The sequence below is a fragment of the Leptidea sinapis genome, chromosome 7 (genome assembly GCF_905404315.1).
Source record: "Leptidea sinapis chromosome 7, ilLepSina1.1, whole genome shotgun sequence".
Lineage (NCBI taxonomy): Eukaryota > Metazoa > Arthropoda > Insecta > Lepidoptera > Pieridae > Leptidea > Leptidea sinapis.
The window spans coordinates 12,234,683-12,248,259 of NC_066271.1; the positions used below are offsets into that span (position 1 = coordinate 12,234,683).

The 13,577-nt window shown below is 35.6% G+C and overlaps 1 protein-coding gene across 1 annotated transcript in view; it reads left to right on the plus strand.

Moving 5' to 3' along the window:
* Positions 1–12,968, plus strand: part of LOC126965490 (protein bicaudal C) — a 33,684-nt gene extending 20,716 nt beyond the window's left edge. Inside the window, exons 12-19 of the mRNA XM_050809125.1 lie at positions 159–241; positions 2,802–2,904; positions 5,061–5,165; positions 7,827–7,963; positions 9,238–9,396; positions 9,774–9,909; positions 10,264–10,383; positions 11,279–12,968. Coding sequence (XP_050665082.1) covers positions 159–241; positions 2,802–2,904; positions 5,061–5,165; positions 7,827–7,963; positions 9,238–9,396; positions 9,774–9,909; positions 10,264–10,383; positions 11,279–11,397 — 962 coding nt within the window. The 3' untranslated portion in view covers positions 11,398–12,968. The remainder of the gene's footprint in view (positions 1–158; positions 242–2,801; positions 2,905–5,060; positions 5,166–7,826; positions 7,964–9,237; positions 9,397–9,773; positions 9,910–10,263; positions 10,384–11,278) is intronic.
* Positions 12,969–13,577: the final 609 nt, after the last annotated feature.

Below are 13,577 nucleotides of genomic sequence, written 5' to 3' on the forward strand. Positions count from 1 at the left end.
GTGATCCCAAATTCGTTGTTCTCTGCACCCTCGAGAACCTCGGATACGATATCCATAATGTTGAGATCATAATAACAATGGATTTAAATAATATGTTATTACACCAACAATATTGTTGTTTATATCATGTTTGCAGCATAACAATTTTTTTATTGTAGCAATGGCAGGCGGCAATGATATGAACATGCAACAACCGATGATGATGCAACCGCAATACCTGCAGCCCACCGACTCTAGACAGGTGAGTGTTGTTTTAGGGTTGCTTGTGTCTTTTAGAGGCATAGAAACCCTAAAAAAAGAAAATAAAATGGGACCCACACAAGGTATACTCAACTTTACCTTTTTTTATGAAAGAAATGAGAAAAGCAGTTATATTACAATATAGCAGTTACCGTATTACACACTGAGGCAAAATTTCAGCTGCCTGACTATAGTGTTTTATGAACACGCCGACGAATAGCGGAGCAATGGTCCTGTTGGGTACACTTTGGGTGCGATGTTTCAAAACTAACCTTAACATATAAAATTTTGTTGTTCGTCTGAAAAATTCTCTCTCAGAAACGTATAGAGATACTTAACTTCAATAGTTGAAACAAACATATTCTGCTGTACCTACATTGATACTACAAAAAAAGCTTCTAAACCAACCCAATCAATTGTTACGGTCTTTAAGCCTATTATTGGAACACGCTTACATCGTTACATAATATATTTGTACTTCCCATTGCTAAAATATTCAAATTTGGCGCGTAGGATGAGGTCCGTATTGAAAAAGGGATCTGAGCACGTAATCAGTGTTCAAGTCTTCACTATCATGATCTGCTGATCATATATTGAGACGCGTTCTGTACTATACAGACATGAAACATGTTAGGCCCTCGCGCAATACGTAAGGCAAAAATCCAGAGCGGGCCTGTAGGAAATTCCTTCATAGAGCCCTTAATCTATATTGGAAATAGTCGGTTGTCGAATGTCTAACGTGGATTGTCTTAGAAAAGTTGTAGCGTTTCACATGTTTGTGACATCAAGTAAATTAAATATTTCCACATCTTAATTACATTACACTCAGGCAGAAATGCGTGAGTTTAAATATGCAGGAACCCCTTTCGCGCGGGGCCCGTATATGCTACCCATATTACTATTCTGGCGCTGCAAAAATCAAGACAAGTTTATGATAATCAAGTGACTCTCATTCGCGTCTACTTATAGCTAAAAATTAATAATTGAGCCTTATTATATAATAATATTGTCAGTGTTTTGGGCAGCATCATCAGGTAGTAGGTCATCTGCTCGTTTCATCACTTCATAAAGAATTATAAAATATTTGTAAATGAGCTTCATTAGACAGTTAGTACCGCAGTAAATAACATTGTAGCCAAAACATTTGCGACCAATATGTGCTATAATTACCAGCGCGTTCACCCCGCTAAATAAAGACACAATGCGCACGCGCAAGTGAGCAACAGGCACAGTCTCCTAGTCATACCATTGTCGCTAACATTGTCGGCCACTCGTCCAACATGGGTAAGTGAATTAATTATAATTATTCTCTTCTCTATTTCCACCTATGATTATACCTACGTCTCCTTATATTATATCCTCTGTTTAGGATTTTCAGAAATTGATCGGAAGTTTTTTTCAGGCCCTTAATCCAATCTCTTTTCTCTAAAGAAAATATTTCCTATAGAACTTTCAGGAAACCTGATTTAAATAATCACTGCTGCCTGAAGATCTCTTGCAACTCGCGAGGAATTTCAACTTTCTCTTTTTTGTTTTTGTTCTTAAATACTCTAATTGTAATAATAATAATAATCTAGAAGCTTCGGTGACGTAATAGGTTGAACGGTTGACTATTACTACGGAGCCTCCGGTTCGATCCTCACCGCCACATGCCAATGTGTTTTCAGTTTTCAAATTCATATGTACGATTATTCGACTCTTTGTAAGGTCGGCAACGCTCTTTTGATTTCTCTGGTGTTACAAGAGATGGGCTGCGGTTATTACATACCATCAGGTGATCCTCGTTTGTCCTCCTCTCCAAGAAAAAATAATAATTCCCTGTTTCAAAACTTTCTGATAAAATAACTTTGATTCGATTAGAACTTGTTCACCTATCTATAAAATTGTAATGCTCTTCTGATTCTTATTCTAATATTAACAGTAAATATTTGGTACTACTACTTGATAAAATTCAATATGCAATTAATAAACTTCTTTCTAGATCACTCTATTGGTTATTTTGACAACATTTGTATAATTATGGACTTTCGCACAATAGCGCCTAATTCATTGACCTCTACTAGATAATATACCACTGACTGGGGGCTGACAAAGTGCTTTTGTGCCTGTTTGATATTCGCCATTTTGGCGCTGTTGCCCATGTAGCGAGAGTGTGCGGTACTAAAACTAGTGATGAAAACCTAGTGGAAACAAAGATAGTGGGTAACTATTTACAAAAAAAAAAACTGTATACTTTATAACGTTGATTCTTGAAGTATGCATAATATGGAAAACGAACGAAATTAATTCATCATTCAAAATGCAAAAATACTTCAGAGTATTGTATGTTCCTTAGCAGCCATATGTATTATACGTCAAAATTAGTTCTGTGCACGCTCGCGAGTGGCGCTTCAAAAATGTACAATAAATTTGCTGTCAAACATATGAAACAGCCTATCCAGTGGTATTTATACAGGTCAGTGGCCTAATTCAAGAAATTTTCCAACCAGTTATATCCGATAAGTTTTTATATAATCACTCAAACCAGCCGAGCTACCGTTGAGTAATACACTTGTTTCCAGATCACGCTGAACCAACTGCTGAACACCAGCGCCGCCGCCAGCAGCGGGTACCAGAGCAACTTCACCGGAAGCTCCGTCTCCATCGACGTTAACAACACATCCGGTATCTATCATAAGTGAAACGAGGGAAAACTTCCTCAAAACAAAATTAAATTCAAATTTCACGAACTCTGCATGTGAAAAAATCATCGCGGATCGTAGTCATAATTATTATTAGGCAGAGTCCACATACAACAATGGTGAAAGAATGGTAACTAGCGAAAGAGATTTGTTAATGTGGTGAGACGAGTACACTTTTATCATCGCGGATCGTAGACATATTTGTTATCAGGCTGAGTCCACATATTATAACAAACGTGAAAGAAAGGTGACGATGGAGAGAGAATTAGTTAAAGTGGCGAGACGAGTAGACTTTAATCATCGCGGATTATAGTTTACATTATTATTATTTGGCTAGGTCCACAAATAACAAACGTGAAGGAATGTTAACGATCGAAAGAGAATTAAGTAGTTAATGTGACGAGGCAAGTAAAGTTTAATCATTATTATTAAGATGAGTCTACAAATAAAAAATCTGAATGAAAGGTGACGATGGAAAGAGAATTAGTTAATGTGGCGAGGCAAGTAAACTTTTATCATCGCGCATCGTAGACTACATTTTTATAATTACGGTGAGTCCAACAATGGCAACCGTGAAAGAAAACGATCGAAAGAGAATTAGTCAATGTGGCGAGGCAAGTTATAGTTATTTTTGCAACTGTAATAAGGGGTATTAAAACACGAATGTGGGCTTATCAAACGAGGCGGAGCCGAGTGTGATAATAAAAATAAAATAAAATACTTTATCTACACCCAGAATATGAATCCTCTAAAACATTCTGAAACATTTAGCTTACTGCTAACATTAAAACGGCCAGTCCTAGTAGTAACTAATCGTAGTAAGTAATCCATTACTGATTATATACAAATAAACTAAGTTTTAATGAAAGAATTATTTATTTTTAATAGTACTTTACATTTTGTATAGTGCGATTATTAATATTTACTTGAATATTATGTTCTTTTGCAGTGTTTAAAATATCCGGCGGTGTGCTGCCAAAACTTGAATCGCTCATTTTAACAACAAAAATGGCGCACGACGTTCTGGTAGTGTAGAACGCGCGTAAACGAAAGTGTTATTTTTTTGAAAAACATACCGATACCACGCATCGAGCAATAAGAATGTGGCTGTCTGTTGAAACTCTTTGCGCATCAAGGAATCGTAAAAAAAACCAAGGAGTGTTGTTATGAAATTCAGTACAACATTACAACACTCGTATGGACGATGTTTGGGTTATAAGGACATTGGGTGTTTTAATGTTGGCAATAAGCTAACTGTTTCAGAATTTTTAATACAGAATGGGTGTAGATAAAAGAAAAAGACATCTAAGGATGAGTTTTTTTGCTTTCGTTCGACCGTATGCTGTTATTCGTACTTAAGGGCGCACGGTTATGATTTTATTTTGAAACCGATTTTACGATCCAATTGAATCAATATTTGTCGTTGCATCATATTAGCCGTTACAAGTAAGGTTTAAGACAAATTTAACGTTAACAGTAACACTGTAAAGTAACTTTAACATAGACTGCGGGGTGTGTTTTAGACTATCGCATTATTACTTGGCATAGCTAAAATTAAAAACTGAAATATCAAGTCAATATCGAATATTTATTTTAAGCTTTAGACAATTCGCTATTTAGTTGTTTAACATTAACATTAGCCTTAAGTGGCGAAGATTAGACGTTTACGGTCAAGACAGTTAAAGTTATGACGTGATTCTTTTTTTATTTCTTTTGATTTTGACATGTGACGTGACGTGACGACGCTTATGACATCCCGTTCCATGCAATAAAATGTCACACATGACAGGGGTTAATGACCCTCTCTCGCTCCCTTAACAAACAGCTGACTATGTTTACATCATACTTTTATTAGGTACGGTTAATTGAGAAATGAAGTACCACAACCGCACCTTTTTTGTCTCCAAGCAGAAGTCTGGAAACACAATTTGTATTTCAGTTTAAAGGGCTGGGCTTGTTATAACAAAGAGACATATAACAGATTTCTATAAATAAATTAAAATGTTTTAGTAAAAAAAACTCTGTCGTAAATCCTACTACTCCACAGCTAAATACCTAAGTGATCGGACAATATTGTATTTGCTTCTTCTCTTTAAGCCGGAGACAGTATCAGCTACTAATCAGTTTTTTTTTCTTAAGGCGGCGCCAACGAAGCATGTAGTGTGACTTCTCCGTCCATTTCTCCGATCAGCAAGACCCACAGCTCCCCGCAGAATTCCACCAGCGAAGCGCGCAGTCAACATGGTAACTATGAAAATGAATATAAATTTTATTTTGGAATAAAAACTTTAGGCACATTCACATGAAATAAAAACAAAATATAAGCTTAATCTTAAATACAAAAGAAGAAGTATTCTACAGCGGGCGGCTCCTTTGCACAGAATGCCGGCTAGATTATGGGTACAACGGCGCCTGTTTGTGCCGTGAAAAGCATTATTGTGTTTCGGTGTAAAGGGCACCGTAAGCTAGTGAAATTACTGGGCAAATGAGACTTAAGATCTTATGTCTCAAGGTGACGTGCGCAATTGTAATACCGCTCAGAAATTTTGGGTTTTTCAAGAATCCTGAGCGGCACTTCTAATAGGCAGGGCGTATCAATTACCATCACTTGAACTTCTTGCTCGCCTCGTCCCTTATTTTCATAAAAGAAAAAAAGCAATACTAATGATTTGTGTAGCACTAGTATTCCAAAACTGGAGTCTACTCAGATACCTTTAGTTGTACCTATACTTTAATGAGCAATAGACTGATTTTCAGTAACCCCACTGTGTGACGTTTGGAGCTGAACTGACATAATATTTTGAGAGTAAAAATATAAATAATTGTGGCACTTAAATACATATCTTACAACTTTTTTTTGTTACAAATTGCAAATCCAGGACTTGATTCACGCTTGCGTCAAAAAAAAAATTGCTTAATACACGTACTATCAAAGAAAATAGACCACTTTTGAGCGACCTACCTGCTCTATTTATTACGAACCATTTATTCTACCCTACCTGCACACGCAAATAAATGAGTGTGAAGTCACTAATGCTTCATGTTTTAATCCCCGTAAGTTAAAACAGGGACAGGCGGCCATGTCAGTGGGAGGGTCCAATCAAAAATTGCTGTATGCGCGCTGCTTGTAAACTTTTAAATTTGGTCAAGCGTGAACTTTTCTTAGCGGTTGAAAATGTCTAGGATGATTTACAAATTGCAGGGAAGATTGTGCTGATCGTATACTAAAATAGTGTCTAAGTTAACACACCTTTATTTTTGTTTTCTCTGACTGACAGATGGTGAGGATAATATAAGCACACATGCAGATGGCGAAACATATCTCATGTATATTATGTCTTAACGTAAAAAAAGGCTTGCTATCAGTGAATGCAATGAAAACCCTCCATTCTTTTTATTCTACAGGATTTCAAATCTTAATGTAAAACAAGCTTCCATTTATTTCTTCGTAAGCCTATCTTATAGACTAAGTTATTTTTTAGAGTTAAGTAAAAATAAATAGTTAAAAAAAACAGCCGTTTCCACATTGGGTAATTAATTTTCTCCACTGACTTCAAAAACATATACACATCATATAGAAATTAGCGATCACTGATACATAAAAACCTTTGTCAAGATAGCGTAATTACTGATTTCCCTCAAATTTGGAGCCAGTAACTTACCCTTTGTAATTCAGTCTTCAGTTAATCTCATAGAATTACAATTTTACCATATTAGCACAATTACCACAATACTACAATTATTTTACCAGTGGGAGGCTCTTTTGCACAGGAAGCCGTCTAGATTATGGGTACCACAACGGGGCCTATTTCTGCTGTGAAGCATTTATGTGTAAACATTGATGTGTTTCGGTCTGAAGGGCGCCGTAGCTAGTGAAATTACTGGGCAAATGAGACTTAACATCTTATGTCTCAACGTGACGAGCGCAATCGTAGTGCCACTCCGAATTTTTGGGTTTTTCAAGAATCCCGAGCGGCACTGCATTGTAATTGGTAGGGCTTATCAATTACCATCAGCTGAACGTCCTGATCGTCTCGTCCCTTATTTTCATAAAAAAAAAATTACTTGCATTATGTTATGAAGGTGAATCTATTGTTACTGCAACTGATAAGCCGTAAACAAAGTCATATAACGCTCATTAGTATTTTAAATATTAAACCACTAGCACACATTGACAAATCAAAATTGGTTACGTATTATGGGGCTGCTGGTCGTCTACTATATACGCTTATAAGATATACGTTTACGGTCTCTGACCTTTACTTTATACCACTGGACTGGCTGTAAAAGTGCTTTTGTGCCTGTTTGATATTCGCCATTTTGGCGATGTTGGCCATGTAGCGAGAGTCTTCGGTACTAAAACTAGTGATGACAACCTCAGCAAACATCGGTAGATGCTGGGAAGCTATTTCAAAAAAAAAATATATTACGTTTATTCTTGAAGTATAAATAACACGGAAAACGAACGAAATTTATTCAAAATGCAAAAATACTTCAGAGTACATTTGTATTATACGTCAAATTCTCTGGACACTCGCGAGTGGCGCTTCAAATTGGCACAAAAGATTTGCTGTCAAACATGTGGAACAACCTGTCCAGTGGTATTTATACAGGTCAGTGGTTTACTTTGTTCGCAAACATAGCTTACCTCTTTTCTTCACTAAGTTGAATTTATAAAACTCGTCAATTGACAACTTCACTGTCTACTAGCAAGTTAATTGCAAATCGCAACGTAATGCCTGCCCAAAATAAAATCAATCGAATAGAGTGCTGATCAATAGCTTTGGTGAGCCTTTTCTATGTGAAAATCAATACAAAACGGTTATACGGTCGTATTCAAACGGAAATAAAAACCATGACTCGATAAGTTTAAATGTATAAGGTTTAATGGGTGTTTGTGATAAGCAGAGCTCGCTAACATAATATCAGAGATGCCGATAAGCGAACGTCGTGCTGTCGGCTTCGAGAAGAAGAAACTGGAGACTCTGATCAAGTTGTCTCCACGCTCCGACTACACAAAACTGAAAGAACAGGCTAGCCAGGTAACTATTATTAGTATCATATTATTATCTTGTAAAAACTAGTAGGCTAATTTGGCAAAACAAAAATGCAATTTTAGTTTCATATATACATGTGCGCGAGGCACTAAGCAATCGAGCGCAGTGATTAGTGAAGTTTTTGTCTTTTTAAAAATTACATAATGGTGCTTTAGTGTCTAGAAAATTAAATTCCCTTTACAATGACGTATTAAAAAATACTGATCCAATACAAAGTTAGCTCGACATGAGAAATTATACATTAAGAATTTTTTTACCCTGAAAAAATTATTGTAAATCTTGTCTTATGTAGGTACTTCATGCAACTAAATTTTTGTTTGAAGTTTTAAAAATATAACTTTTTTCATTGAACATCCCATAGAATAAAAAGAAATAGATAATATCATCCCAAATTATGTAGTTCTGATGGTTTTGTTTCGGGAAGCGTTATTATACTTATTATCATAGATAGCTGATTGAAAATGAAAATCCCACTAGTTTCAAGAAATTTCATTAAAATTAAAGCTACAATTAAACTCGCTTGCTTAACAGCTTATTGCATCATTCAATCTCCAGGAAATCAAATTAGGAAATCGAAAGATGTAATCAAAGTTATAGTAAACTATATCCAATTTAGGAGATTGGAAGGCCCCGACCGTACTTCCTCCTATATTGTTTCTAATTTAACAATGGTATTCGTATCGTTATGATTGATGAGCTAAATTAGCGCCCTTTTACTGACTAACAATAAACATTAGTATATATTCTGTGTGTTTCGTAAAGTGCAATCGCGGTGTTGCGTAGAAAGTTTCAGGCATCTTTGCGGAATGGAATTAATGTAGTGAGCATTGAGTAGGGCGTTTAAGTTAAAGAGTTGTAAAATGATGACAATTGAGCACTCTACCAAGTAAACAGCTTTGAGACTTCGATCCGGACATATTCCACTCTATAACTTTGCGTATCTTATGGGTAAAGTTACCTCACCTTTATGTGTAGAATGCGGTAGAATTGATACCATAGTCGTGTCTCAAGAATGCAATCGCGGTGCTGCGTAAAAGATTTGAGGCATCTTGAGCGGAATGGAATTATTTTAGTAGGCACTCGGTAGGGCGGAAGACTTACCGAACATCTTTGTAGTTGTTGTAAAATGATGACAATTGAGCACTCTACCAAGCAATACAGTGACGTGATATATTTATAATCTGATAAAACGTAAAATGCAACTGTCCACACCAATGGCACCGGCCGATGAGCCTTCACAAACGTGTACATATCCTCAGGCGATGCGCGCGGATGTTGGCAACAAACTCCGCGTGCCCAGCAACAAGTGGTCCGGACATTACTTCAGCAATACAACACCGGGAAGTATCACTTTGGACGAGTTGGGTCAATCGTCGCCGGGAGCTTCGGGTCTGAATGAAAAGGATGGAATGACTACTGTAAGCCGATACTATACTATATTACAATGATAACTCTATTGCGGTCTTTTAACAGTAGAATATCCAATCAAAAATTGTTTATTTTTTCTTTTTATTACTTGAACTAGGCGTTATTTTGCGGAAATCCATAATTATCCAAATGTTGTGATTTTTTATTGAGTGTAAATTCCGCTAAGTTTTGTGTGTTTCGCCTCTACACGAGACATCCTCAGGAGATGTTAACTCGTCAAATTCTGGCACGAATTTCGAATTTTAATTATATTATATTTTTGAACGGTAGAAAAATGCTGGAAGTAGGGGTAAATCAATATATTTTGCACAGATAATATAAATGTTAAACAGTGAAATCTTATAATTTGCTTGTATTTAAATTATAGCCGGAAAAAGGATGGAACAGATCAGAGCTAGTACGTCCAAACATAATGGAGTCTGCCACACCGAGCCCGAGCAAGCCATGTCGCTACCAACAACTGTACGATCTTCTCCAAAACATCGGTCTTAGTAAATATATCGGTACGTACACACTGTATGATAAAAAGATAAAATTAAAACACTTCAGTAGTTTGTTGATTGTACGTTAAGTTGAAAGCAAGTTTTACTTCAATAATAATATAAGTCTTTTTACGACTTTTTACGGTTTAGTTAGAAAACTGTGATTTTTGCAATGTTAATTGATGATTGCAAAAAATATTATCTGAAATTAAGTGAGAAATCTACATTAGATTCCAATAATGTTATCATTTGCGATCGTCCTAGTATTTCTTAAATAAACCAATTTGTTTAATTAGAGCCCCCAACGTAGAAAATTTTAGTTTCACGTGATTTTCGATCAGTTACAATGAAAAAGTAACGTTTGGTATATTTCAGACTTATTCAAAAGCCAAGAGTTGGACATGTCCACGTTCATGTCACTGAACGATGCGGACCTTTCTGAACTCGGTGTCACCGCGTTCGGTGCTCGCAGGAAGATGTTGCTGGTCATTGAAGGTACGTACCACCTGACACCGTTTTTAATCAAATCAAACTTTATTTATTTATCAACCTCATCTTATTAGTTCATTTATTTTGATCGTGACTTTGAAATTGGAATTATCAATAACTGATGATTTATCAAACAAATAGGAATAAAGAACTATTTAGCTAGATTGTTTGTATGAATGAAAAAAGTGTGTTTTTTTATGAAAATAAGGGACGAGACGAGCAGGACGTTCAGCTGATGGTAATTGATACGCCCTGCCCATTACAATGCAGTGCCGCTCAGGATTCTTGTTCCCCAAAAATTCTGATCGGCACTACAGCTGCGCTCGTCTCCTTGAGACATAAGATGTTAAGTATCATTTGCCCATTAATTTCACTAGCTACGGTGCTCTTCAGACCGAAGCACAGTAATGCTTATACATAACTGCTTCACGACAGAAATAGGCGCCATTTTGGTACCCATAATCTAGCCGGCATCCTGTGCTAAAGAGCCTCCCAGAGGTAGAGAGTGTGTGTGTGTACTTTTCTTGTTTGCCGTAATAAAACAAAAATACGTACAAAAATATTCTCGTGCTATTTTTCGTTTGTAGAAACAATATTGTAATAAAGAAGGTATTAAATAAAATCAATGAAAATATTATTATACCGCATAATTTAGTTAGATAACGTGTTATTAAATATCATTTAATTATTTTTATACAATTAAAGAGTAATTATTTTACCACTTGTATATAAATCGAAATTTTCGTTTTTAAATGGTCTATTTGCCCAGCCAACGTCAGGGTGTCGAATTTGCGTGACGGTGTGCGCGCGCATGTAACTATTCACCTTGATAATATTTCCCTAAAAACAGATCTTATGTAGATTAAATTAATGATTTGATGATATTCACTTTGTGTTTCAGAGCTACAAAAATCAGCGAGCGTCAGCAAGGGTAAGACATCACCGATGGACGGAAGGAATAATATCATTAAGTCGCCTCCACAGTACAACACCGCGGCGATCAACAAAGACAAGTGGTAGACTATGGAACATTATAACGCTTATGAGACCACGATGTATTTTTATCCATTTGAATTATAATATTCTGCGTATACACTCGTGTAGTTATAAAATTAATTGCTTTTCGAAACATTCTTAAGGCCCATGCCTTTAAGTCTACTCACAAGTGTGTACGCAGCTTATCAAGCTGGTCTTGAAACGAAACAAATTTAAATGTGGAATTTGTTTAGATAATTTTTCTCATAAGCGTTTTATTTTTTAAATAGGTACTTAGCGTATTTCAAACGTGACATCCAGTCGTACATGACAAAGCTGCAGAATATAATAATTATAATTACAGTTAACAAAATATTGTTTTATCATTTACGTCTGGATGTTGGGAGATCTCAAGAGATAGACTGATTTTATGTAGTGTAGTTTCATTTAGCACATACTCTTGATCTCATTTACAAAAGCGCTCAAGATATTGTAATGACTATATAAATTATTTATTATTGAGAATTTGTTAGGCAAAGCCTGAGCCTGCCCAGACGGATACAGAAAAAAAAATACGTGGTCTATGCCTAGCGAACGGTCACAGAATAAATTATAGTTATGCCTGCCATACGGGTATAGATTACAGAATTATATTATTATAGTTTATGGTCATGTTTTATTTTATTTTATAGTCTGTTATTAGTAGCTGATTTATAATGGAATAATGTTATTTTTATAAATTGTTTTATTGATAGCTCTAAGCATACGACAATATAATGAAGCTCTCGATCAGGACTAATTGTTGAAGTAAACAGGCCGAGCGCCCAAAAAATAGTTTTTAATCGCTAGTTACTAGAAGCATGTTTTATTTTTGATTTTATCTCTCTTAGTTTTTAAGTAGTTGTCGACGGATAATCGTGAATCACTGTTTTAACTTTTGATTATTTAAATTGAGCATTCACGTTTCTAACAACCGTTATATGCATTTTTGATCGCATATTTCTCGTAATATGTACAAAAATCAGTAACAGGAGAATGACTTAATCATCATGTTCATTGGACAACACTTTTGAATTATTTTAATTGACTCACAGCTTTTTAGTTTTATAAATTACAATTTATACTTCAGCGAGACGTTTTTATGTTTCAATTTCAGTGCTGAATTTTAATCAAATAACATTTATGTATTTTTTATTATTCCCGCTTATTGTCCGTTAACTTCTTTTAGCTTTAGGTGCATTTTTGTTTTTAACTATACTAACAACACTAATTTTATACAATCATGTTTTTTTGTAAAGGCTAGTAATGTTTTGCTTCATGATAACTGTGACTCATATTCAATCATCAATCCTTCTTACCATGTTATGATGTATCAATTCGATTACTATTTTACAATTTCCCATAAGAACGAAAACAAAATGTTTTAATCATGAACTATTTTAAATCGTTTTAAAGTTGATTATAAGAGTATTGTTTGAGTGATTATTAAATAATATATTGTCCTACATAAATGAGTTTGTTAATGTATTAGTTTTTATTGCATTTTAAGTTCGATATTTGTTTAGCATGGTTTTTAGTTTTGCTTGTCCATTAAAGTTTTCTGCAGCATCACAAAATGTGGTTTTATTTTATGAATACAAGTGTTACCTTTAAACAAACGGTTAATATGGGGTTCATCTGATTGTATGTCATCTCCGCCCATCACATCATTTATGTGGCGCCATTTATTTAAACTTATTTAACTAAGGGGCCGTACCACTTTTGCACAGGATGCCGGCTAGATTCTGGGTACCACAACGGCGCCTATTTCTGCCGTGAAGCAGTAATGTGTAAACACTACTGTTTCGATCTGAAGGGCGCTGTAGCTAGTGAAGTTACTGGGCAAATGAGACAACATCTTATGTCTCAAGGTGACGAGCGCAATTGTAGTGCCGCTCAGAATTTTTGGGCCTTTCAAGAATCCAGAGCGGCACTGCATTGTAAGGGGCAGATCGTATCAATTAGCTGAAGGTCCTGCTCGTCTCGTCCCTTATTTTCATTAAAAAAAATAAACATTTTAATTTACAATACAAAGTACAATCAGGAGAAGAGTTAATCTTTGGTAGCCATAACATCAGTACACCATTAACAGATCCTCAGTCGTGATGCATCAGGATTAAAGGGTTGGCTCTTTGACACCATGTGACCCTTACGCTCGTTTGTCCACCTCTTCCGTGAAAAAATTG